The sequence below is a fragment of the Gadus chalcogrammus genome, chromosome 9 (genome assembly GCF_026213295.1).
Source record: "Gadus chalcogrammus isolate NIFS_2021 chromosome 9, NIFS_Gcha_1.0, whole genome shotgun sequence".
In the NCBI taxonomy this organism is placed as follows: domain Eukaryota; kingdom Metazoa; phylum Chordata; class Actinopteri; order Gadiformes; family Gadidae; genus Gadus; species Gadus chalcogrammus.
Genome location: NC_079420.1, coordinates 9,079,517 through 9,106,581, shown reverse-complemented (window position 1 = coordinate 9,106,581; position 27,065 = coordinate 9,079,517). Strand labels below are relative to the sequence as shown.

At 47.3% G+C, this 27,065-nt stretch overlaps 1 protein-coding gene across 1 annotated transcript in view; it reads right to left on the bottom strand.

The window, feature by feature from the left end:
- The window catches only part of pamr1b (peptidase domain containing associated with muscle regeneration 1b), a 55,600-nt gene extending 29,134 nt beyond the window's left edge, over nucleotides 1-26,466 (bottom strand). Inside the window, exons 1-14 of the mRNA XM_056598762.1 lie at nucleotides 26,237-26,466; nucleotides 17,296-17,475; nucleotides 16,449-16,574; nucleotides 15,520-15,634; nucleotides 12,462-12,679; nucleotides 11,726-11,833; nucleotides 8,688-8,858; nucleotides 8,027-8,218; nucleotides 6,108-7,274; nucleotides 5,591-5,767; nucleotides 5,211-5,277; nucleotides 3,841-4,061; nucleotides 3,277-3,383; nucleotides 2,527-2,769 (exon numbers count right to left, since the gene is read on the bottom strand). Coding sequence (XP_056454737.1) covers nucleotides 2,527-2,769; nucleotides 3,277-3,383; nucleotides 3,841-4,061; nucleotides 5,211-5,277; nucleotides 5,591-5,767; nucleotides 6,108-7,274; nucleotides 8,027-8,218; nucleotides 8,688-8,858; nucleotides 11,726-11,833; nucleotides 12,462-12,679; nucleotides 15,520-15,634; nucleotides 16,449-16,574; nucleotides 17,296-17,475; nucleotides 26,237-26,411 — 3,267 coding nt within the window. The 5' untranslated portion in view covers nucleotides 26,412-26,466. The remainder of the gene's footprint in view (nucleotides 1-2,526; nucleotides 2,770-3,276; nucleotides 3,384-3,840; nucleotides 4,062-5,210; nucleotides 5,278-5,590; nucleotides 5,768-6,107; nucleotides 7,275-8,026; nucleotides 8,219-8,687; nucleotides 8,859-11,725; nucleotides 11,834-12,461; nucleotides 12,680-15,519; nucleotides 15,635-16,448; nucleotides 16,575-17,295; nucleotides 17,476-26,236) is intronic.
- Nucleotides 26,467-27,065: the final 599 nt, after the last annotated feature.

The following is a 27,065-nucleotide window of genomic DNA, read 5'->3' as shown; positions in this document are numbered from 1 at the left end:
CAACTTTTATTGTTCGAATATGATCTTCATAGGGCTGGCCCGAATGCCATTTTTCAGGCTTCGAATACTCGTTGGTTTTTTACGAGCGAATATTCGAATACTCGTTCCAGAAAAAAACACCATCAAAAACAACATTATAATCCTTATATACTCCCTGGAACCGATTTTGACAGTATCTGCATATTTTGTTGAAGATTTAATAGCTTTTGAACGTTAATTAGTAGGCCTAAGTAGGTTGAAGTTCCTTCGTTTTTCCCCGTGAAAGCGAACAGCTGTTGCTCCGTTCCAAATCAGCTGATCTCAGCCCTTACGGGAGCTTTTCAATTCATCCTGGGACGTGCATCTTTTCAGGGAATTTGTACAATAAATCCATTACAAATACCGAATATTGATTGTCTTATGTGTCCATATTATATCCATTATATTACTGCGGTCATGCCAGCCGACTCATCGAGATCGGCGGTCAAGCAAGCCGACCCAGTTTTTTGCCGTACCTGTATATACTAGCCATTACGGTAATAGCGTCTCAGAACTAGTTTAAAGTAAAAGCATTCGTCGGGTACATACAAAAAGACAGTCAATAAAAGCAAATACTTTCAAAGGAAGTGTACGGCCGTTGTGGTATTTACTTTCAAAATAAAAGCCCACCAAACATTACAATATGAGACATATTACATATGATTTTGGATTCAATTTAAAGGAAAATTCCCTGTTATTCCAGGCTCATTTCACTTCAGGGTTATAGTTCACGACCCCATAGGGTTAGGAAACTTTGGTTGGCTTTTATTTTGAAACTCCACATAAGAATGTTCTAAAACCTTTGCGTGACCCCATGGGGTCGTGAACTATAACCATGAAGTAAAATGAGCCTGAAATAACAGGGCATTTTCTTTTCAATTGAATCCAAAATCATATGTAATAAGTCTCATATTGGAAACTTTGGTTGGCTTTTATTTTGAAACTCCACATAAGAATGTTCTGAAAACCTTTGCGTGACCCCAAGGGGGCGTGAACTATAAACCTGAAGTGAAATGAGCCTGAAATAACAGGGCATTTTCATTTAAATTGAATCCAAATTCATATGTAATATGTCTCATATTGGAAACTTTGGTTGGCTTTTTCATGGGGTCTTGAACTATAACCCTGAAGTGAAAAGAGCCTGAAATAACAGGGCATTTCCTTTTAAATTGAATCCAAAATCATATGTAATATGTCTCATATTGGAGATTTTGGTTGGCTTTTACTTTGAAACTCCACATCAGAATGTCCTGAAACCTTTTGCGTGACCCCATGGGGTCGTGAACTATAACCCTGAACTTAAATGAGCCTTAAATGAGCCAAAATCATATGTAATATGTCTCATATTGGAAACTTTGGTTGGCTTTTATTTTGAAACTCCACATCAGAATGTTCTGAAAACTTTTGCGTGACCCCATGGGGTCGTCGCCCTGAAGTGAAATGAGCCTGAAATAACAGGGCATTTTCTTTTAAATCGTATCCAAAATCATATGTAATATGTCTCATATTGGAATGTTTGGTGGGCTTTTATTTTGGAAGTAAATACCACAACGGCCGTACACTTCCTTTGATAGTATTTGCTTTTATTGACTGTCTTTTTGTATGTACCCGACGAATGCTTTTATTTGAAACTAGTACTGAGACGCTATTACCGTAATGGCTAGTATATACAGGTAGTGGTACGGCAAAAAACTGAGTCGGCTGGCTTGACCGCAGTATTATATTGACCGGGTATTCCCAAGACGCTCACGCTCTGCAGCAAGCCAGTCACAGTTGATTGGCGCGGCGCTGTACAGCGAACGTAAACAAACGACTGAGCTAAGGTTTTAAGTATTACTTTTCCTCCAGAGATCCCGCTAATGTTTTGTTATAAAGTAAAGGGAAATAAGATATCGATTCTTCCTCCACCTCTCTCGCTTCTCTGCTTGGTGTCGCTGACGCTTATAGTTTGCCTCCCTCCCTCGCTCTGGTAAAGTCACGTACGTGGAAAAAAAAAAATAACGAAGCTCCGAATACTGATTTAAGCTTCAAATACTAATTTTCCGAAACAGTATTCGAATAATTTCAACACCTGACAATACACTGTACAGCATATTGTAATGCAGAGTTCAATGGATGAATAAAGGGTACCCAGCACTTTTCAGACCACACTCAAGCTTATGGTTATTGTCCCCACCACTCCTAAAACAAACCTTAAGTGTTCTGCCCTTTATCACCCTGCCAGTGGATGAGGTGTCATATCCCCCCTAAACGCTCACTATGGAAAGCTCTTAGAGGATGCACTTAATCAGTGTATCTGACTTGAGGCATCCACATCTGACCTGAATAGGTAAAATAACCCAATACTTGCAACTATGCCATGGTGCCTCAGGTAGGCAACATGTACTTTAATAACAGTAATGCCGTCAGAAAAGGCGTAATTAACTTGCAGTACCTCCATGGAACACTAGTGAGGAGAGTTCCCGCTGAGATGTTGGAGAATTCTCCTGCACTAGATGCAGAACTCACCCTGAGGTGTTGCAGGCCCTTGGAGGTCCTGAGGTCGTTGCGGTAGTGCTTGCCAACCACCACTTTCATCTTGGCGGTCCCCAGGGGGTACGCCTTCCCCAGCTCGGTCACGCAGTGGGCCGCCACCACCACGCTGCGCTGGTTCACAAGGGCCCCACTGCACACCAGCTGCCAGTCGGACCCCCCGTCCTGGCCCCCCGGAACCGACCCGGCGCCGCTCTTCAGGGGCTTCAACGAGGCCGCCTGGAGACGGGTCGAGGCAAGAAGATTTATTCATGAGGATGCTTTTAAAAAAAACACCAGGTTTATCCATGGTGTTGCGCGATATGGGTCAACGGAAGCCACAATTGACAGGGTGCCTGCGCTCGGTGAACCGTACCATTTGTCTTCATTCACACCTCGCAGTGACGTGTGTTGTAGCCTGTAAAAACCGTCGCAGTCGAAGGCATTGTGACAGCTAATGCGAACATGCAATTTTCTTTTTCATTTAAATCCAAAAGTGGATTGCCATGGAAGTACATCACAAAATGCCCTACCACAAAGACCGATGTGCTATTCATTTTCGTTTTTTAAAACGTTTGTGTTTACATTCGTGACACACGCCCTCGCAATTTCGGAAGAATCGGCACGAGGAGGTAATTTAGGCAAACCATTTTGGTACACGGTTTTACACGGTTACCATCGTAAACGTGGTTACGATCTCCGGACCACGGGGTCCTGTCGGTATAACTGAAGGGGGAAGTCTCTCACCTTGGACGCGTTGGCTTTCTTGGTGGAGCGCCGATAGATGGCCGCCAGCCAAGGCCAGTGGGCTTCTGCTGGCCTCTGGGGGTCAAAGGTTGAATGCTTCCCACACACTGGGGTACAGGAGAGGGAGGGACGTGAAGTGGGAGAGGGGAGAGTGGGGTGGGAGAGGGGGGAAGGAAGGGGAAGATATAGAAGAGGTTTGAGAGTCCCCACTTGGCATCGTGTTCAATTAAACCTGACCCCTTCGTTGACTGTCTCTGTGTGTGTGTGTGTGTGTGTGTGTGTGTGTGTGTGTGTGTGTGTGTGGTTCACAGCTTCTTTATTTTCAAAAAGGTTTCTGTGTGTGTGTACGTGTGTGTGTGTGTGTATAGTTCACAGCTTCTTTATTTTCAAAAAGGTGTGTGTGTGTGTGTGTGTGTGTGTGTGTGTGTTATATGTTTGTGCATGTACCTGTGTCTTCCTCCCAGTGTGCTTTTCTGTGTGTATGTGTGTGTGATTGCCTGTAGCATCGAGACCATCAGCGTCATCCAGCTGTTATATCCTCCTACGGCCCGCTACTGCCCTCACCTGGCGAGCAGGAGACATGACGCCCGCTCCACTTGCCGGTCTTGAGGCAGGTGCGGCGTGCACTGCCGGCGTGGTGGTAGTAGGGAGAGGCACACTGGTACTCTATCTGAGCGTACAGGTGGTGGAAGCCCTGGGGCAGGGCCTGGACAGCCCCCCGGGGCTCGTCGGCCTGCAGCAGGTGACCCAGCCCCATGGAGTAGAGCTTGTGGATGGGGGTCTTCCTGGGGGTGAGAGAGGAGGAGAGCAGGGGAACGGACAGAGTTTTATGGCCTACTTGGTTTGCACAAACAAGGAGGTCATGCTGGTGTGTTGCTGCAGTGACAATGATTGTATTAAGATGCTGAATACAGAAATAGTACAAAGAACAACAACGGACAGAGTTTTATGGCCTACTTGGTTTGCACAAACAAGGAGGTCATGCTGGTGTGTTGCTGCAGTGACAATGATTGTATTAAGATGCTGAATACAGAAATAGTACAAAGAACAACAATGCATGAATCTTAAATGTAGAAACTATGAACAATATTTATATTGTGTTTTTGCTTCACCATTGAACTGAGCCATTTTCTCCTACCATCTGCAGAACCTATCGGGTAGTTCTCATTATCAAATATAGATTATAGGTATTGGTTGTAGGGCCCGACCGATTTTTTATGTTATTGCCCTTAGTATCCTGCAGATTGCGCTCCTACTCGCCTTGCTAACTAACAACTTTAGCTGGAGTAAAAAAGAGGAGATTGAATTTTACCGTACAACATGAAAGCACGCTCGCTCAGGCAGCTGCGCGCTCACCTCACCAATGTACACAAGACGCGTTGTTTGAGCATGTTGTGCCTGTTTTTCTTTAGGTCCCAGGCCATGTTAATTTGTTATACTGTAACGGTGAGACCATACTGCTCAGCACGCACGTGTTAGTCACTGCTCACGAGCGCAGCACATTGGGAGTTAGTTATTTATTTTACATTTTACATTACACTCATTTTTGACTGTAAATGTATTCTAAAACACTCAAAGGTTCTGCATTCAATTCACATATTCGTCAAAAGTGTTTAAAGTATATTTAAGGTATCAAAAACTGGGTTTTATATGCTTTTTTTTTTTTTTTTTAATCGGCCGATTAAATCGTAATCGTAATTTTTCTCTGAAAATAATCGGCATCGGCATCGGCACCCAAAAATCAATATCGGTTTGGTTGATAGAATAAAGCATGACACTCATTTTTTGTGTGCAGACAGTGAGTCAGTCATTCATTGTGGATTCAGAGAAGAAGTCAGTGAGACAGTGAAACAGAGTGGCAGGAAGTCAGCTAGACAGTGAGACAGTAAGTAATTTAGTCTGAGTCAGAGAGTGTGACAGTCAGTGCAACACACCTGGATGGAATCTGCAGCGGCAGCACTTTCTGTCTGACCAGCTCTGACACCTTTGGTTCTCTGCAGGCTACACACACACACACACACACACGCACACGCACACGCACAAGCATGCATGCACACACACACACACACGCACACCCACAAGCATGCATGCATGCACACACACACACACACACACACACACACACATACGCACACCCACAAGCATGCATGCACACACACACACACACACACACACACACACACACACACACACACACACACCATCATTATTATAAGATCCCATTCGCTGTTTGTGCATAATGCTCTCTGTGCCCTTTCCCTGACAACAACAGTAACATAATGAAGGCCTGGTTGATGAAATGGTTTCCGAGTACCTCGGACGCAGAGCGGCTGCGTGCCGCTCCAGGTGCCGTTGGGCTGGCAGGCTCGGCGGGCCTCACCGCTGAGTGCGTACGAATGGTTACAGGAGTATTCCACCGTCGCTGGAACCAGCCCTGGCACGGGCCGGAGGGAGCCGTGGTGTGGGCGGGGCGGAGCCCGGCACATCCCCCCTGGATACCACAGCAGGGGGTTAGAGAAGGGCGGGGGGGGAGGGGGTTTGAAGGAAAATGTGAGTTGATAGCTAGTAGCCACGTCGTGGGGTAAGGGTGGGATGTTTTCCTCTTGGACTGGCCCTGATGTGCCTGTTCAACTGGAGCACGTCAGATTGTTTTGTTTCGGGGGGTATTCCTTGCCATTCATTCATTTGAAAACAATTCAGCATTCAATTTGATTTTAAAGTTGAATGACCACACTGCCTAGGCGTGTGGTTTGGATTACTTCAATCGTTGGCTGTGTACATTGTACTCTGCTCAACAAATAAACCGTGTCTAATAGAAGATGTGGCCTCACCGTCAATGCTGGCGTTGAGATCTTTCTCCTTCTCCTTCTCCTCCTCCTTCTTCTTCTCCTTCTCCTCCTTCCTCTTCTTCTCCTTCTGCTGCCTCTCTTGTTCTTTAACCTCCTTCTCCAGTTCCTCAGCCGCAGCATCCTTCCCTGCTTTTGTGTCTTCGTCTGTCTTTTCGTTTCGGCTCTCTTTCGCACCGTGCGACGTGGCTTTCCCAGGGGTCTCCTCTCCTTCGCCGTCCCCCGCTCTGTACGGAGTGAAACGGGAGGTGTTGCTCCTGCTTGGTACGGTCTCCATCTCCGGCTCTGGGGGAACCCATGTTTTGTTCACTGTCACGATCTCGTTGCCGTCGGCGGTCCACGTCCGGTTGGCTGTCGGCACAACCTCCGGGGCGACCTCCAACGCTACGTCCAGGACGTTGTCCCGCTCAGACAGGGCTATCTTCCTCTCGCTGTCATTGGGGCTGACCTTGTCTGGGCTGCTGTCCTCCTCCACCTGCTCCTTCCTCCTACCCTCCTCCTCCTCCCGGCCCTTATCTCTGACCACCACTACCTCCGTCACCTCCGCTGTCCCGCGCATCGTGTCGTCAATCACGTCGTTCCCGGCCGTGGTTTCCGTCGAGCGTCTGTCGTTCTCTCCGACCGCCGCTGGGTCATTGTCTCTGGTTTCCACCGTGTCCAGGCTGTTTAAGATGTCTGTCCAGTCGCCCTCCAGGGCGTCACCGCGTCCGCGGGGGTCTGGTGAAAACGTTCTCCTCTCCTCTGTGTCAGGGACCTCCAGAGTGTTGATGACGGACGGCTCTCCATGGCCTCCCGTCGTCGTGTTTCGGTGCTCTGCATCGACTTCATGCCCGTTGACAGCCTCCGTAGTATTAACCTCTCTTGTGTTAACTTCTGTAGTTGTAACCTCTGTCGTATTAACCTCAGCTTTGTTCAACTCCGTTGCGTTCACCTCTGTGGTATAAGCCTCGGTGGTGCTAACCTCTGTAGTATTAACCTCATTTGTATTAGCTTCCGTCGTTGTAGCTTCCGTCGTGTTAGCCGCGGGTGCATTGGCCTCAGTTGTATGAGCCTCTGTCTTCGTAGCCTCCGTTGTGTTAGCCTGGCCTTCAGTAACTTTGACGGCTACATTGGTCTCCATGTGTCTTCCTGGTTCCTCCAGTGTGTTGTTCACTAGGAGTCAAACAGAAAGAGGGTGCTTTACTCAACTCAGTGAATTGAGACACATGTAATTAAGAAGCTTAGGGCTTCTTGCTTATCAATGACACCTTACAGTGAGACAGTGTACAGGTGGATCAAACCCAGGACCTTTTGGACATGGTGGATGTCCTTGATGTTACGATTTTATAACCACTGGCCACTCAAAGTGCTTTACAATACTGCCTAACATTCACCCATCAATGCACACATTCACACACCGACGGCGGTGGCAACAATGCAAGGCGACAACCAGCTCGTCAGGAGCAGCTAAGGTGTAAGTTGTCTTGCTCAGGGACACCTCGACACTCGGCTAGGAGGAGCCGGGGGTTGAACAAGCAACCTCCCGCCGGTTACCAGGCAACCCACACTACCTCCTGCGCCATATGCCGCCCGACAGCTTTGCTTTTTATCTCAATAGCAGCACGCCATAGTAACGGGACTGAAGTAACCATAACTCAGGTTCATCTCCTGGCTCAGAGACAGTTAAGTGCAGAGTCGGTACATTTGGCCTAAATTACACCTCTGTCAAACAGGTGTTAACATCTGGGCTCTTACGTGGCCTTTCCATTAACATTTAGGGCATTGAGCAGACGGCGATTGAGCAGACGGCGATTGAGCACAACGACGGCGGAGTCAACCCTGCAAGGCAACCCAGCAAGGCAACCACCAGCTCGTAAGGAGCAGTTAGGGTGAGGTGTCTTGATCAGGGACACCTTGACACTTACCTTTGCTACAGAGGGCCGGGGTTCCGCTCCAGGTGTTGTTGGGCAGACAGGTCCGCTGGGAGCCGCCAGTCAGCTTGTAAGGCCGGTAGCAGAGGTACTGCAGGGCGATCAGCACGTCGTTGGGCCCGTACACCAGGAAGTGGTCCCCGTGGGCCGGCTTGGGCGGGAGGGAACAGGACTGCTCCACTGGTACTGATGGTTGGGGGGGGGGGGGGGGGGGGGGGGGGAAGAGAGAGAGAGAGAGAGAGAGAGAGAGAGAGAGAGAGAGAGAGAGAGAGAGAGAGAGAGAGAGAGAGAGAGAGAGAGAGAGAGAGAGAGAGAGAGAGAGAGAGAGAGAGAGAGAGAGAGAGAGAGATGGGGGGATAGAGAGAGAGATGGGGGGATAGAGAGAGAGAGGCGGGTGGGAGGGAGGGGGGGAGAGAGATTGAGCAAGAGAGAGAGAGAGAGAGATATTGATAAATGGATGGCTATTTTGGTTGTTACAGAAATAGATGGGTAGATAACTGAAGTATGAATAAAGCAACAGAATATATGCAAAAGTAAAATAAACAAAATATATGAATAGAATAATTATTGAAGCTATATTATAAATGTTATCATTCAGATCCCCACTAGGGACCGTTGGGGAGGTCGGGGGAGGAGGAGGCGGTTGCTAGGTTACCACACTGGGAGTCGGAGGCGCTCCAGGTGCCGTCCAGCAGACAGACGGCCGAGCGGGGGCCCCGCAGCTGGAAGCCCAGGTCGCAGTGGAAGGTGACGCGGGCCCCTGAGTGGTAGAACACCCCCTGGGTGGAGCCGTGGGCGGGGATGGGGGGCCGGCGACACCCCACCACTACACACACAGGTACATGAACGGACACAGAGACACACACACAGATACATGAACACACACAGATGCACACATAAAAAGATTCACACTCACACAACCACATACACGGATACACACCAGTGTTTCCCCTATCGTTGTTCAGGCCTGGCGGGCCGCCAGGCCAACGAGCGCCCCCGCCAGGCCAACAACCGGCCAAAAAAAAGAAAAAAAATGAAATTTTTTTTTTATTATTATTTTTTTTATTATTATTAGCCATAATATCATAACCATCCAAGCTCACCACCAGCTATCTCAATATGTATTGGTGCTTTATGCTCCTGTACATGAAATTAGTTTATATTAAATCAACTTTGTTTTTAGAAAAACACTGTTTATTCTCCGGCAGAAGAACTATACCATGAACCGATCGCGTAAATGCGACGTCTGATTGGTTCAGCCCGCCGTTACCATGGACATTTTTACCGCCCCCCGCGAAACACTAGCCTCTTTCTTTATATGTCCATAACTTAACCAACTTGTGATGGCTAAGCAAGTGTTTTATATGGAAATAACCAACAAATACTCTAGCATCCCGTGAAAAATGTATAACAAATCACACCATCAGCTCTTACCACCGGGCCTAAAAAAAATTCTAGGGGAAACACTGCACACATAACCATAGTTACACGCACACACATAGGTACACACATACACCTATCTACACAGATACATACAGATAAACATGTGCACAGATACACATATATACACATATACACAGATACACATGATGATCAATATTAAAGCATTAGGTTTACAGGAGCAACCTGTAACCTTTCAGCTAGTTCAAGTATTTGTCTACTTTTACTCTTTGTTTACAAGAATCGGACATGAACTTAATTACATCAACACTCACATATACTCCCACACATGCACACACACGCACACACACACACACACACACACACACACACACACACACACACACACACACACACACACACACACACACACACACACACACACACACACACACACACACACACAGTGAGAAGGCAGCCGGAGAGAGAGTTAAAGTCCAGGAGTTCCCAGTTCCTGTCTTACACGCAGACCCAGAGCCGTAAACAAAGCACAGCCTCCAATCTTCCAGCCATTAATTAATCATTCCGCCCATAGTGGTGAAGCTCTTAACTGCTCTCTGTGACATAAACACATGGTCTGGAACACAGGAAGCAGGCTGGCCTGCTGTAAAACGCCTTGTAAAGCAGTGTTTAATAGAGTCAGTAGCACAGTTCTGGGACGGCTAATGGGGGGGTTGCTACTATGTGTTGTTATTATTATGATTCCGGCTGGAAGACACGCAAGAAGGGCCTTCTGCAGGTGGGTTACACACATCTGGGATCGAACTCGGGAAACTTTCCACTGAGCGCGGAAGGCCCTGCAGCCAGCTTAGACTTTATATCACACCGGAGAGAGATGTGGTCCTGGTTTGAAAACTATAAATGCTGTCCGAGCAGGCAGCTGTCAGAGAATGACTGGGTACGGGTACGTGGCGAAGGCAGAGTATCTGGAGTGAGTTGTGTTCATGGGCGTCTCCTCCAAAAGACAAAGCTGGGCCGTGTTACAGTGGTGAGCTGGTTCCACCATCCGTTTTATGGACTCTGATTCAGCCCATAGAGCAAGACTATGTGGCAGTGGCAGGGGAGAAAAACAACAACATAGACCGGGGCTGACAGTGGGTCGTTGTTGCGGGGCTCCTATAGTCGGGGGGGGCCCAGAGTTGTAATGGGCATGGAATAACACAGGCTCATATCCAGGCACCCATAAATATAATACTTTATGAGCCACATTGACTGTGGCTGCACCCTTAGGAAACAATGCCCTGCAGGAGAGAGGGAGGGAGAGAGAGAGGGGGGGGGGGGGAGAGAGATGGAGTGAGAGGGGGAGAGAGCGCACGCGAGAGAGAGAACGAGAGAGAGAACGAGAGAGAGGGGGGGAGAGGGAGAGGGAGAGAGTGGGGAGTGAGAGAGAGAGCGAGAGAGAGATGTGGAGAGAGGGAAGGGGAGAGAGGGAAGGGGAGTGGGAGAGAGAGAGATGGAGGGGGGGAGAGAGGGGGGAGAGAGTGAGAGAGAGCACGAGAGGGAGGGAGGGGTGTGGACTTGGTTGTCTGGGAGACCAAAGCTGTTTTCCTAAAATTTCCAAAACCTAACCCAGACAATTTTGAGCAACATGTTTTCTTCCTTTTTTTCTTAAGCACACATACCTTCACTTCACCCAGCCCTGCAAGTCAATTTGTTTTCTCCTTTATTTTTGTATTTGTGGTATTTCTGTGTGTGTGTGTGTGTGTGTGTGGGTGTTTCTTATCCCGGTACATTTCCTGCAACTGTCATGGGGTCACTGTGGTCTGTAACTCATCCGTCAAAAACCCCCTTCACACATTTCCCATACAGCTGATGGGCCGGAATCTGTGACAGACTAAGGAGTAAGGCGGGCGGGCAGCTGGTGCTGAAACTCATCCAAACCCCAGAATCCTCCCATGTGACTCCAGACCACAGCTGAGAGGACTGGGGGGGCAGGGGGGGGAGGTCGCACATCACAGCCTCCACTCCATATGTGTGTCACACAGCGTTTCATACGTCTATTGGCAGCCCCAAAGGCATCAAATTACTTTAAAATGCTATAAATGTAGGTTTTACAGATATATATAATATCAAAAACCGCAAGCCAAATTTAGATGCGATGACATCATTAAGGGACAAATAAAAATAGAAATAAAAACTTATAGACCAGTAATTGCAGATATGACTGTTGGTTTTGGGTTTGCTGGTTTTGGGTTAACGTTGGAAGCGGTGCTTACCGCCTAAAAACCACTCATAATAGGGCGAGTGACTCACCGTTTTCACACCTCCGTCCCGTGTAGCCAGACAGACAGGCACAGTAGAAGGAGTAGGAGGTGTCCAGTACGCAAGTCCCATCATGCAGACACGGAGAGGAGCTGCAAGCTGGGGAAAAAACAAGCATGTTTATTGCTGCCACACAAAGCTGGACATTTGTTCCAGGAGTCACAGCGATTCTCCTCACGGTATATTAACGGCCTGGTTAAGAAAACCCAAATTTAGATTCTAAAAGATTCATGCAACGTGTGTGTGTGTGTGTGCGTGCGTGCGTGCGTGCGTGCGTGCGTGCGTGCGTGCGTGCGTGCGTGCGTGCGTGCGTGTGTGCGCATCTGTTTGTCTGTCTGTCTGTCTGTCTGTCTGTCTGTCTGTCTGTCTGTCTGTCTGTCTGTCTGTCTGTCTGTCTGTCTGTCTGTCTGTCTGTCTGTCTGTCTGTCTGTCTGTCTGTGTGGGTGTATGGCTGTCTGTCTGTAGGATTTCAGTAAGTCTTTGCATGTTGATTTGTATGTGTGAGTGTGTGTGTGTGTGTGTGTTTGTGTGTTATACTCAGCTGGTGCTTTAATACATGTTATTAACAGGAATGTAGGGCTTCAAACCCAGTACCTTTTCGTTGCCAGTTGGACCCCCTGGCCTAGCCAATACACTATTGCACCGCAAACAATGTGTTTTGATTTCAGTAGTGTATGGTTAAGGTTGTTAATTCTAACATGAACGTAACCCTAACCCACAACCCTACCAGAACTCTCCTGGAACGTGGCGAAGAAGCCATCAAAGTTCTTGTAGCCGTCGGAGACGAAGAGGACGTGCAGCGTGTTCCCCGAGCTCTGGATCAGCCCGGGTCGGGTGTTCCCACAGAACCGACCGATGACCTGCGAGTTGATGCTGTCGCCGTCTCGGATCTCCACGTAGTCATAGCGACAAGAGTGGTCAAACTCTAGACTCAACATCATGAACCTGATAGCAGACGAAGAAGAAGAAGAAGAGGAAGAAGAGGAAGGAACAGAAACAGAAAGAGCGAGATCAGAAATGGGTTACACCTCAGTTACCCTTGAGATCATTCCTTTGCCCGAGCATTGAACTTTAAACCTCCAGTGATCCGTTATGTTGTTACAAGGCCTCTCCAAAGCCAAAAGAGATCTGAACTTCCAACTTGGACAGGAGAAGACTTCTAAATATCTTTCTAAACCAGCTGAATCACAATCAATGAAAGACAAAACTATGAAATGCTTTGTGATTTGTACATTGTGTTTTGCTGCGACTAACGGTTTGATGGAGTTGTGTACCACAGATGACCTGTGGTTACCACAGTCTGACAGAGTGGCAGGCAGCGTGGCGCGGTAAGCTCTGCTAAGCTACAGCCAGCGGGAGAGTAATGAGCTGTAGTCGGAGCCATTGAATGGGCTAACAACACGGACAGAGTTCCAGCCACTTTCACACACCTCAATTATTTTAATAGAGAATGTTGTCTGTGCCAGTATATTCTTTTTGCGGAAAATCCCTGAGGCCGAACCCTTCTGAGAACTGAACCGATAAAATGTTCAGCTCTGAACAAAAGGGGTTATTTCTGAAAGGAACCAAGATAAATGACAGGTTGATTTAAGTTAATCGTTCAAGAATTTAGTTCTTTGATGATAAGAAATGTAACTTATATCAATCGTTCATTCTACAAGAGGACGTTTTTGACACGACACACCATTGCTCACTTCTAATAATCCATCATTTCTAGTGGTAAAGAAACAGTATACTAAACAAATAAAGACAGGTGCTGCAAAGAAAGGCAAAGCTGGCAATAAACACCTCCCAATCGAACAACTGCAGAGCAAAATGGGAACTAATAGCAGCCTTAATTGGTTGCTGTCTCTTCAAATTGATATCAGTGTAAGACCTTCTGGTGAATATCATTTAGTACAAATAAACAACTCATTACAATTGAATGATTGATGGATGTTTTCTTTGGGAATGTGTTTACTCAGGCGGATGTAGAAACGTACTAATGTTGTTGTGGTGTTTAATCAAACTTATACAAGGCTGTAATCAAGGTCCCAAAACAACAATTGTCTGTAGCTAAAATGGAATTGACGTTTGGGTTTCTTCAGATTTTTATTATTGCATGACACAAACTCCTGTCGTTTTTTGGGCCTTAGATTAAAGACACAATGTGTAACATTTAACCTCGGCATAGCTGTAGAGTCAATACTGATCGATAGGGATTTCCATAATATTGTTATGTTTTCAATTTAATCACATCATTACTCACGCCGAGCCAGAGCTAGTTTGCGTCACACAGTTGCACAGCCAGTAAGTGTTGCCAGAACACTCTTATTGAGTGCCTTTAATCCTGAAAGTCACTCGCCTGCTTACTGGAATGGGCTCAATCATAAACATTGCCACTTTAATAAAATGACTTCTGGTGCTAATGAGCCACGCTAAACCTTAGCCTGTTGCCATTTGGGCTGATTCCCGATTTTACATATTAAAGCTTGGTACTAGTGCGTGTGTTCGTGTGTGGGTGCGTGTGTGCGGGTATGCGTGCGTGAGTGTGTTTTGAATACAGAGGAAGGAATGAAGCAGGTAATACAAGGGTTTGTTGCTGCCAATAAATCAAGACGAACCAACCTCATAAGTTTCCATCAACTCCAAACGAGGCCTTGGCAGAGCGCTGGACTATTTCACTTAACGCTTCCGTGGCATTTACACCATCAGGGGCCATAAAAAATGAAATTTCTGTGTACTCTGGGAACAGTTAATTTCATCTATACGGGAATCCGTCCCTCTTTTGGACCGGGCCAATACTTTCCATAGTTAACCACGGATGTGAAGTTGAAAGGGCTTTCAATATGCACCTGGAGAAATACTAGGAATTAGTAAAAGCCTGTGATGGCAACGTGCAACTTAGCGCAAACTGCATTAAAGCCTGCGGCCTGACTGCTTCGACATCGTGCCCTTCGTATTTGAATGCTCCACACGGCAGTGCATATTGAAAAGTGAATAGGAAAACGTAATGGAAAGAACGGCAGCAATAGCTTATCCCATTACGAAAGTAGCCAGTGGTCTTCAGTGGCTCTGGGGCCTCTGACTTCACTGCCGAGGCCCAAGGTGTCCAAAGTAAATGGAAATGATTTCACTGGGCAGGGAACTGAATAGCTCTAACAGATGGGCTAACTCAGAGCTCCTCTGTGGCTGTTTCCTTTCTGCCTTGTGTTTGTCCTCGCCTGATTGGTCTGCCCTGCTTGGCCTCTGTTGAACTCCTCAAGGTCCCCTGGATGGAGGAATTCTGTCTCAAGGGTTTGTTCGTTTGCATTTGGGTTTCGCTCTCTCCTGAGGGGCAACCGTTATCCCACCCGTTACCACAAACCTCACTTACGCACATGTTGAATGTTGTACGTCCTGGCACTTAATGTACGCACTTGTGTACGTTGTACGTCCTGGAACTTAATTGATGCACTATTTGTATGTTGTTCGTCCTGGCACTAAATGTACGCACTTATTGTATGTTGTTCCTCCTTGCACTTTAATATAGTACTTAGCATTGTAAAGCATCTTATCTTGGCTATCTTATTTGAGTACGGGCTATGGGTTAACTTAGCGATTGTAAGTGCTTGGCACATGGTTCTATGAACATCCTAACTCTACCGACAGCGCTATATTGTTGTTTCTCTTTCCTCTGACAAATGTACTTATTAAGGTAAGTCTCTTTGGATAAAAGCGTCTGCTAGATGCCTTAGATATTACTGGAAATGAGTGAGTGATCTGGTGCAGTAGAGTGGCGAGTGAGAGTGTAGCGTTGGGGGAACCTGAAGTCGATGGTGAAGGCTCGGTCCACCTGCACGGTCCACTCACAGCGGGCATTGTTGGGGTAGCTCTCCAGAACCAGATGTCCTTGTCGTTTACGTACCACTCCCCCGCACTCTGGTAGAAATAACAACACACAACGCGGGGGAGAGTTTTTTTGGCGGTCTGCAAAACAATTTGTGCGTACATGGCTAAAGGTTAGGGTTTCTGCTGCGAGGCTGAGGGAAAATGGAGCTCACCGGCCTGCTACTGCGATAGAAGCGAACACACAACCCACAATGAATGTGTGTGTTGACACAGGGCCAACATAGGCATTATCCGGGTGACAGATTCCAGCTTGTGAGGAAAGGTCTGTTTTCCTGTGCCCCATGGCATTGGTTTTGCATATAGTAAAGTGTTGTTTCATCCATCCAAACATTACCTTAATTATAGCCACGATTTGGGGGGTGTTGTCATGGAACGTTAACATATTCGCTCGCTGTCACCGCAGAACCTTCAGGCCATGTTCCGAAGCGGGGAAAATTCGTAGGACATGATGATGTGTTGCACACTTAAGATAGTAAAAGCGTGCAGAAAACAATACACAGGAAGAAAGCAACACGTCGCGGAGACAAATGTGTCGGCCAGGGGAAAGTGCCACAAGCAGAGATGAATTGAGGCCACTGGGATAAGGGAGGAAAGGGGAGGAAGTGAGGGGGAGGGAGGGAGGGAGGGAAGGGTAGGGAAGGGAAGGGGAGGGAGGGAGGGAAGTGGAGGGAGGGAGGGGGAGGGAGAGAAGGGGAGCAAAGGGGAGGGAGAGGAAGGGGAGCAAAGGGGAGGGAGAGGAGGGAAGGGGAGGGAGGGACGTCAAGGGAAGGTGAGGGATGGAGGGGGAGTGGAGGGAAGGGGAGGGCGGGTGGTAGAGGGCTGAGGGGGTTTGGAGGGTACTCACGCAGGCAGTCCCCCCCAGACCAGCCAGGGCGGCACTCGGCGCAGAATTTCCCTCTGATGAAGAAGTCGTCGCGGGGACCCCAGGTCCCGTTGTTGCACCGCTTACAGTTCTCAAAGATACTGCACCCTGAGAGAGAGACACACACGTGGTCGAAGAGACAGACACATGGTCGGAGAGAGAGACACATGGTCGGAGAGACAGACGTCAGGTAGACAGACACTCAGACAGACGGTCATACAGGCCGACAGACAGACAGACAGACAGACAGGGGGACTGTAAATAGAAAAGGCCCACTTGCATGACAGTCAGTAGTGTGTGCGTCACTGTCCACTCTTAACTTTTCCTGAACTATTTGAACCCTTTCAAAGAGCTGGCCCTGGTTCACTTCCCGGCGGACTGGTGAACTCATCAGGGTGATCTCCTTCGGAGAGCATGGACAGACGCCGATGCTTAAACCAGACGTGAGGCAGAGAAGGAAATCACTTCCAAAACGACTGCTCGGTGGAATGAATTTTCCCTTCCTTCGTTGATCACAGCCTTGATTTTTTTGCGAGGAAGGAACTTACTGATGGAATTATGCAACATGAAATACAGTCTACTTCTGTGCTTTTACAGTACAACGTGATGGACAGTCATCATTCGACTATAGACAGCTGTTACTGTAAAATAAATGGATAAAACTTGTGAAACCGGAAAGCCAAAAGGAAACCCTAACCTTCAAATGATTCCAGGTGTTGTTTGAGCTCATGAACATGGAATCCAATGTTAGGAAAAGTGCACCACACTCTTCATACATTTATAAATATTAAAAAAAATGAGTACGTAAGGAGTGCGGCACTAAGCCCACCTGGGTGGATGATGCAGGGGTCACACTCGTTGATGGCGTTACGGCAGCACGGCACGGCGTAGCCCACGCGGGTGCCCTGCAGCGGACATTTACACCGGATGACGTCATACTCGCAGCAGTTGCGGCACATCACGCTCCACTCCGGTCCAGGGCAGTGGTCGGAGAAACCGTACCTGTAGTCTGAGGAAAGACCACAACGGCCGTGTTAGTGTGAGTACTTTCGGCTACTTTATGTTAGTGATTACTTCGTTTTTTATTGTTTAGGGAAAGTTCAGCTCCCCTTTCCTTTAGATATAATATTTATAATACAGTTAGGCATTGGTTACAAGATGGCTGATTCTGATTAGTACTGATGTTTATACATTTTTCTAGTTATTTATCGGAGAGAGGTGGATTCCAGCGAGTATGCTTCTTGATATCTGACTTGTATTTACTCTCACACTCTGACTCATTATTCTGTTGAATAATGGAAACATACCAGAACAGCTGTCATGGAAACAGAATTAGGGATAATCACAACAGGCTTTTCATTTTGTGTTTTTAGTGGAAACATCAACTGTCAGGCCCCGCAATGCCTTTACTGGTTCCATTCTAAATCAAATCAGTTGGGTAGTCATTACTACGTAGAATACATTGAAACAGATTAGAAAATAATTCTGGTCTTGACAGTGAAGACGAATATCAGATAGGGGCCACAAATGTTGTGTCAGGCACCTAAATCCAGTCACAGCGCAAAACAACTAATATTTTTCTCAATCTTATTGCTTGCACACTCTTTATATCTGAGATGACACTTAGTTACGCATTATATGATCATGATATGATGTTGGTTTTAGATCATCTTGCTTTTGTCTTGTGATACGGCTGGGCTAGCATCATGTGCCTTGCATGCTGAAGCAACAGTTCTTATGGTCTCCGATGTTGGAAAACATCTGATGACTGAATACTCAAAAACAAAATAAATCTAGCCACAAACGCAGACACAGCAGAGGACATGGGCGTCCTGTGTGGGTGTGGGTGTCCCCCCTTGCAAACAGAAAAAACAGAACTGAATGGAGGTCAATACAATGCGAAGCGTGTAAGAGACTTCTGTTTTGGGGTGGTGTTGCTCCGTCTGTCCGGCGACTGGGTTCGGTGCTGTGCTGCACAGATGCACGGATGTGGTGAGAAAGCTGAAGCATTTCTCTGCAAAATATTTATGCATTTCTAAAGCAGACTTCGGATTAAAAATACATGGATGATATCCTACTGCTGCTAGGAATTTGCTCTTCTCCTCAGGAATGTCTCCTCATCCTAGGAAGATGGTCTGCTGGTTCGGCCTGCGTTTCCACCATGGAATGTAACCTAATCTGCATGAAAGCCATGCCGTTAAATCCCTGGCTCTTCTCTGGTACTCTCACTGTCTGTTATCCATCAAATATTTTGGTATATTTTCCGGATTCTGATTATTTAAACCTTCATTATGTCAATTTTTTATTCACTCCATTATTCCATACCTGAAAAATATCTGAACTAGAAAGTTTCTTGACAATTAAATGCAGCCATCCATGAGTCAAATTAGCCAGGGAATATTTCCCCCACCATGGAAGATAGATCCAGCCGTAAGTGTAGCTACAATTCAAGCCACTAGAGGCTGCTTATAGGGAACTAAAATAGTGCAGGTTTAATACGTAAGTTAGAGGGATAGACTTAAGAGTTAAGTCATCAACATTCTAGCCAATGAAGGATGCTAAAAGGAACTCATCTGTTGCGTAATGTTTTCACCAGTCTTCTGTGACTATCACATTTCTGTTTGTTGCTGGTGGACTAAACACTTTGTTTGAATTAGGTTGTTTGGTTGTATCCAAGATTAAAATGTCACAATGTCTATTCTCTGAATGTTTATTTGCCAACCCCTCACGCACCACAAGCATCTTTCAACATCACCGAGAAGTGGTGACTAATATTCTGAGCCTGTTTTATATTACATTAATCCTTTATCGGCCTAACCCTGTTTTTTAGTTCCTTAATTTGTAAACATATTCCGAGAACATGATAGCATTCTCTGTTAACTGCAACCACAAAGCAAATTCATCTTTGTCTCTGGAGGATTATAATTCCATGTTTCTGGAGTCTTATGAAACGCTTGTGTTGTCATGACCACAAATCTCCCCTCCAACATGTTGACGTTCAATTGAAGTGTCTTTTGGGTGGAACAAATGCTTAGGTTTATTTACTGCTGTCCTTTCATCGCCTCAATGTTATCCTACATCATTTATACTTTCTTTAGCTTTGTGGCATAGTGGTGCAATGTATGAGTCTGAATGAGTGTGAAAATATAGTGTGGGTTGTCAAGACAGAAGTCTAAAGTGAACCTATTAGGCAAGCAGCAGGTGTCCAGCAGCCCTCGGACTGCTTGCTGTCGGACAGCCGGTGAGTGGGCTAGGGTCTAAGGGAGTGAGATGTCAGATGACAGCTCTTAAATGGCCCTGCCAGGCCTGAAAAGGTGTTTCATATTCAAGGTTCCCTCCCTAAAACTAAAGTACAACCGAGCAAGGAAGAAGAAGTCAACACATTTGTGTTGGAACTTGTGTCCACCCTTTCGCTTAGGAAAACACAAAGAGCCTACGTCGTCAGTTTGCTCTGACTATTTTCTGCGTGTTTCCTCTGGACAACCCTCAGGACCGCAGTCATCTGTGGAATGAAGACATGTCGCAACTGAGAGGTCCTCTTTGTTTTTGTTTCTTTTTTACACCATGCAAAATCCCTTTTCTTCAAGCTTGAACTTCCCTCCCCTGGATCTTGGTTTCCTCCTTTCAGAGTAAAATGTAGACCAATGAAAGTTGTCTTTTAAAGTTTAAACGTTTTTTTGTCTACTTTTAATGGTTAATGATGGCTGGTAACTGCAGGAGCCCATACAGCATTTTCCTTATTTAAGTTGGCACACTATCAGTTCATGTTAAAAGTAGTAAGCTTACCTAGCATGTGCTTTTCAGTTTGCTTTACTCAACATTTTAGTTTTCCATAGTGGGTTGTGTGCTGCATTAGAAAATATATACTTCATTGTTTGTAATGACACAACCATGCATGGAATAAACCCATCAGAGACCAAATCCCTTAACCTGCCCATAAGGGGGTGGTGGGGGGGTTTCAATAGCCCAGCATGCTGATCCTATAACTAGACAGTATATTGGACAAAATAGGAACCAATGATTCAAGCGCAAAAGTTCTCCAGTGTTAAAAATGAATGAATTCAAACTCTATTTCTATTCTACAGTTTATGGATTATTATTATGTTCTTTTTTATATGAAAAGGGTAGACCAGAAAGAGAGAGAGAGCTGGTTTAATCTGTGAACTTTTCTGCAGTCCAAGTCATCCGGGCCTGAGCAGGCTGCTGGTCCTGATTGAGTTGTGTGCGGGTGGTGGGGTCTCTCCTAGAGGTCACAGAGGTGAAAGGAGCCCACTACCGTGGGTCTAGAGACGGCGTTGACTGCTCTACCGCTGAGCCCCGGTGGACATCGCCGTTCCGCCTGATTCACAGCACTCCACCAGGACAGTTTAACAGAGTTTATGAGCCCATCTGGAAATGTGGTGACAGCGTCCACCTCAGAGACAATGCAGCTTACTCAAGAGTGTCACTCACTTGGAGGAGGCTTTCTCCGGCATTTAAACATTTGGCATAAGGGGACATTTTAAGGCTATTTACCGGGGAAAATATTACTTCATCGTTCAATTTCATAAGCGTTTTTCTTTTTTTTTTTTATCCTGGCAGCCCTATCTCTCGTTAAGCAGGGAACCAATAATATGAATGCAGTGGTGTTAAATATTGCTGCGTGGACATTTTCCTGGCCCGTCCGGAGCTGTGGTTTTAGTGGCCAGTAAGTGTCCAGTAATGACACATCTGTCCAGCTCTCAGCTCCACACCTGCTCTTAAGAGTAGACTCGATCATTAACTCATTTTTAAGGGGGACTTTACTGGGTTGGGGTCAAATGGTAAAGAAGACATGCACAGGTGTGACTGAGAATGCAAGAGAGAGCGGAGACCAAATTGAGGGATTGAATGGGTGAGTGAGACAGAGAGTGGATAGGAGTGAGTGTAATAGTGAATAAATGAGCGACTGAGCGAATGACCAGTGAGTGAGTAAGCGATAATAATGAGTAAATTAGTGAATAAGTGAGTAAGTGATTGAATGAGTGAGTGGTTTCACATTTCATTGTTAGACTATATGTTTGAGTTGCCTTCAACAGGAATGCTTGGCACAAAAAAACATTTTTAATAAAGAGCAGTTTTACACTTAACCCAGAGCTGACAACATAATTGGTTGCGTGGAAATAGCTTAGTTTGTAATTATCATTCCATATAAAGCTTCCCACAAGGCAGCAAATGGGAGCCTTATGGTTGATATATGGAGAGTTTTGGGTACTCAAGTGTTTTTCAAATTCATTAATACTGTATGTACTGGCCCTCTCATAGTGCATGACTTTTGGCCTTAAAAATATAATTTCATGTAATTAGCCAAAATGATCGTGTTAGACTATACTGCTTTAGGGTTTGTATAGTGATACATACGGGCGCAGGAAGATAGTGTTTACTTTGATATACCTTTGTTAAATTGCGTTTGCATGCAATGCTGAAATATTGTGCTGAATTAAATATAAAGGGCCCCACTGTAATCTATTTAGAGTTTACATTTGTTTCCATGCATTACACAATTGCAGCCATTTTCAATCCAGTTATGGTTTCATTATTTAATCTTCAACCTAGCCTTTGCCTTTTGTCCCTACAAGACCCCACAGCGGTTAAGACAGCAATATTGTAGGCATGAGACAGACACCCCCATCACAGTGTATCGGCTGTAGTCGTGTATTCATTGCTTCTCGAATACTTTTATCGTCGAGTTGACTCAAAAATCGAATTTCTTTTACTTTTATTTTGAAGGGAGGGTGGACCCCAGCAGGGAGGGTGGACCCCAGCAGACCTGTAGAGGCCAATCGGAAACCACACAAATTAAATCGTATGGCCCCTGTTGATTCCCTCCCCTAGATCGGACCCCTCCAATGCTCTCGGCTCTTTGCGGGCCACGGGGGTCTCCTAAGCAGCTTTGATACGGGGCCAGACGCTGACATCATGGTGACTCTTGGAAGGGTTGTGTGGATGTGTGGGTTGTGGATCGAATTGGTTTCCTGGGGGGCCGGTGTCAGATGTGTGGCCCTGGGTCTGGCTGCATGGTGGACTCATCTCATACAACGGTGTGGTGGCGCTCATTTAATTGTTCATGCCTTCGCTCCAATCATTACATTCACGTAAATATATCAGCATTTTAGTCGCATTTTTTTAACATAATCCTAGATTTGTGTGTCTGTGTGTGTGTTTGTGTGTGTGTGTGTGCGTGTTATAGTGTGAGTATGTGTGTGTGTGTGTGGCTGTCTGTGCGTGTCATATCACACACACACCCACAGACAAACACACACACAAGCACACACACTAGAAGAGCCATCAAAAAACGGCTGGACGAGCCCCCATTTTATCAGGACCACTTGGCTCAAGTAGAGCTGACATGAACGAGGAGACCACGCTGATCACAAAGGAATAACAATATTCATTAAACCTATATACAACCGTAATCAGTAATGAGAAGCCAAACAAAAAGTGGAGTGCATATCAGTGTAATGTAGTGCAACGCAGAATACGGTAATGATCGAAGAGCAAGGCTGCAGCTAGCCTTTCAGCATCTGGCCGGAGCCATGAGAGAGAGCGCGAGCCGACGGGAATGGCTTCTTTTATCTCCCGTCCAATCAACCCAATCATGGACCTGGCACGGCCCATAGCACCAGCTCCCCTATTGGTGAGGGAGAGAATAGCAGGCAATAACGACCCGCAAGGGAGAGAGGCACACCAAGCACGGCTAAGCCGGGCGTGGCAGGCATCATCTCCTCCACGCTGGCAGACTGCCAACTCTTTCTGGAAGGATAACGCCCGGAGTCCGTTGAGATGAAAGCTCCTGAGCCAGCGGGCTGTCGTTCTCTGACCTTGTCTCTTAGTTCACTACCTGGGGAGCCCGGGTCCTCTTTGAGTTCAGCGCCAAAGGCAGCAGACACTGCTGCTGTCAGCTGGTCTGTGCTTGGGATTGACTTGACGTCTGCTGCTCTGCTGTTTATCCACCCCTAGGGGGATTCTGAAGTACTGCAACGGGTAAATAAGGAGAACGCAGGAGAATCTGCAAAAACAAAAGCTCTTGGCTTTACCTGTTGGTTAAATGGTAAACGGACTGCATTTAAACGGGGCTTTTCTAACCAGTGGCCACTCAAATTGCTTTACAATATTGCCTAACATTCATGCACACATTCACACACCGACGGAGGTGTCAGCCATGCAAGGAGACAGCCAGCTCGTCAAGGGCAGGTGTTTTGCAGAGGCACGCCTTGACACTCAGCCAGGAAGAGCCGTGGATCAAACTAGCAACCTTCCGGTTACCAGCCAACCTGCTCTCCCTCCTGAGCCACATACCGCCGCCATGTGGCACGTGGCTCGGCTGCGTTGGGCTCAGATGCTTTGTACACCTGAATTATTTAATGGATTGATTGATGGATTGTTCATCATTCAGGATCAAAAGCAACCGTGCAGCCTGAGCGATAAAAAGGCCCCTTTCTGTGTCATCAGAGCTTCAAGGCATTTCAATCAGGAGAGGGGCTCTTTTTTAGATGAAGGTAGCGTTTGTGTACCGCAGCGCTGCCATAGCAGTGATTAATGGTAGTCATGATTCACGTCTGTCTGTGTGACGTTCACCACAGCAAAGCCGGCCTCTGTTTCCATGGCTCCTGTTCAGGGGGTGCAGGTCCTCCAGGGGTCGATACAGCTGCACAGTGCAGGCAGGGACACGCCGGCGTCGTCCTTATTGTCTTCTAAAGGTTTTACATGAGCCACTGTGTCATGGGCCGCGTCTGCTGGATTAACCGTTTCCTTGTGTTGCTGAGCACAGCGGCTTATATGACACTCGCATGCCACGGAAAATAAAGACTTTATGGCTTGTATGTGGGTTAGGGTTTGTGTGCGTGCGTGTGTTTGCGTAATTGTGTTTGCGTCTACCTGCCTGTTTGTGTGTGTATGTGTGTGTCTGTGTGTGTGTGTGAGGGTGTGTTTGTGTCCGAAAGCGTGTTTGTTTGTGTTTATATATCTGTATGTGTGTGTGTGTGTGTCTGAATATGTCTGCGTCTGTGTGTGCACCAGTCTTTGTTTTTGGGTTTGGGTGTGTGTGTGTGACTCCCCTTCCTTGGAACAGGAAACCTCTGAGGGAGCAAAGCAGGCATGCAGAATAACCATGCTAAACACACACACAATTACTTTCTTTCTCCTGAAAACCAAAAACCGAAAAAGTCCATAAAAAACGCTGTCACTCAATGACGTCATTGTGTCGAGTGGCCTGGATCGCCATGGCGATTGTGGGTCAGATAGCCCTGTCGTAGCTTTGTTTGTTTTCAATTCATCATTTCAAACCCCGGCCCCAAACATAAACACACACAACTGCATCTGAACGCTTGCCCGGGTCAGACGCCATATCACAATCACACGCGCACACACACACGCAATCACACACACACACACGCACACATGCACACACACACACAAAAACAGAAGGAGCGAGAAAAATACCATATCATATTTTCATAACCACAGCTTCTTGCCCGAGACTGAGAAACAAGCCAAACACTAACACCATGTCCAAACCTCCCTCCACAGCCCAGTATCACCAACCCCATTCAGCTGAGCACGCGTGCAATCATTACCGCCTCACGCCACGTTGGGGGGTGACTCACGGCCATCAAGACCATCGCACACAGGGCATGCCAGTATGTTAGCGAGCTATTCCCCGCGGTGAACAACACATGGAACACTTAAACCCCACAACTCGCCCCGGCTCTTTAAACTCATCCTGGTGTTTCCTGAGGACCCGGGATGATGAAAACACAGCGTAATGCCCTCAGGCGTGTTAATCGTCAGCTCGTAACTCTTCCCAGGTCTGCCCCGGCTGGGCTGTCAGCGCCGGGGGGGAGGGGGGTGGCTGGTGTAGTCGTTTAGTGAGCGCATGCTTCCCATGCACACTCTCCCGGCAGCGACCGCCAGATAAACGACGAGCGCGACCCCTCTTATCGGCGTCATAGCCGTCAGGATACGGCTGTGGGCGGGTGGGGTTTCCAGTTGAAGACATCACCAAAAGTAACAGCGGCGCGTTTACTTTAAAAGCAACCGGAAAAACACCAGGAGGACAGAACAGCAAACTCGCTGCCAAGCCTCCCACGGCCCCACCACCGGCTCCCCATCCACCCAGCGGAATGTGTGGTTTTAACATCGGAAACATTGCATCCCCCCCGCCGCCATCCCAAACCCTGGCCCGGGCTTCAATCTCTCCCTCCTTTGTCCTCCTCGGATTGAACCGTGCGCTCCAACACCTACAACAGGATCCCACTCACCGCTTGGGGTAGCAAGCCCATAACAAAGCACAGCCCAGAGCCAATCATCCAACATTTCACAACAACAAGTACAACCACAGCTCTGCTGAGGTCGAACGCTCGCCTCACTAGCTCCCCCGTCGCTCTTCCTCTCTACCCTCTGAATGTGCTGTTTCCATTGCATTCTGAGAACGGTCTGCCGTCGGGCCGGCTCTCCCTCCGACGGTATTCCCTTCTCAATCCCCCCGGAGAACTGTTTCAACCAACGGGGCTGAGGAGGAGAAGGGGGGGGGGAGAGAGAGAGAGAGAGAGAGAGAGAGAGAGAGAGAGAGAGAGAGAGAGAGAGAGAGAGAGAGAGAGAGAGAGAGAGAGAGAGAGAGAGAGAGAGAGAGAGAGAGAGAGAGAGAGAGAGAGAGAGAGAGAGAGAGAGAGAGAGAGAGAGAGAGAGAGAGAGAGAGAGAGAGAGAGAGAGAGAGAGAGAGAGAGAGAGAGAGAGAGAGAGAGATGTCTTACCGTGAGGCCAGGCTGAGCCCTGGAGCGGGAGGATGAGGAGGAGGACAAAGGTGAAGATGGAGACGAAGGACGGCAGCCCCCGACCCCTGTACCCACGGGTGCCGGTCCACGGGATGGTGTGGGTGCCCCCGCGCTGGGGTCTCCCCAGGCAAACTCCCCGGCCGGCAGACAGCATGCTGCAGACTGCTCCACTGTTTACTTTCTGAACTCAGCTGACATCATGCTCTCAATCGTTCTCCGTCTCCCTCCCTCCCTCCCGCTATATCTTACCCTCCCCTTCTATACCTCCCCTCTCTCTCTTTCTCTTTCTCTAGCCTCGTCACTCTATGCAAAACCTTTCCTCTTACTCTCTCTCTCCCTCCCTCTCTCCATCCTCCCTCCCCCCTTCCCTACAAACCCCCTCTCTCTCCATCGCTCTCTCTCCCTCTCTTGTTTTCCCTCACACTCCCTCTCTCCCTCCCAACCTCTCTCTCTCTCTCTCCCTAACTCTCTCTCTCTCTCTCTCTCTCTCTCTCTCTCTCTCTCTCTCTCTCTCTCTCTCTCTCTCTCACTGTGTTGTGGTTCAGGTTACAGCCCAGACTCATAAAGGAGTTGCACTTCGGATTCTCTCCCACCAGAACCTCCCTGGCTCCACTCAGAGGGTCAACTTCACCGCTGGTGAATAATCTTGGGGGCTGCACTTGGAGTGAGTGTGTGAGTGCGGGGTGGGGGGGCAGTGGGTTAAGTCATTCCCCTCATACAGCTGTGCCAATACATTCACTGCAGTCACAGTTTAACATGCACAAATACGTGTACACAAACACACTAACGCACAGAGATGCACACACAC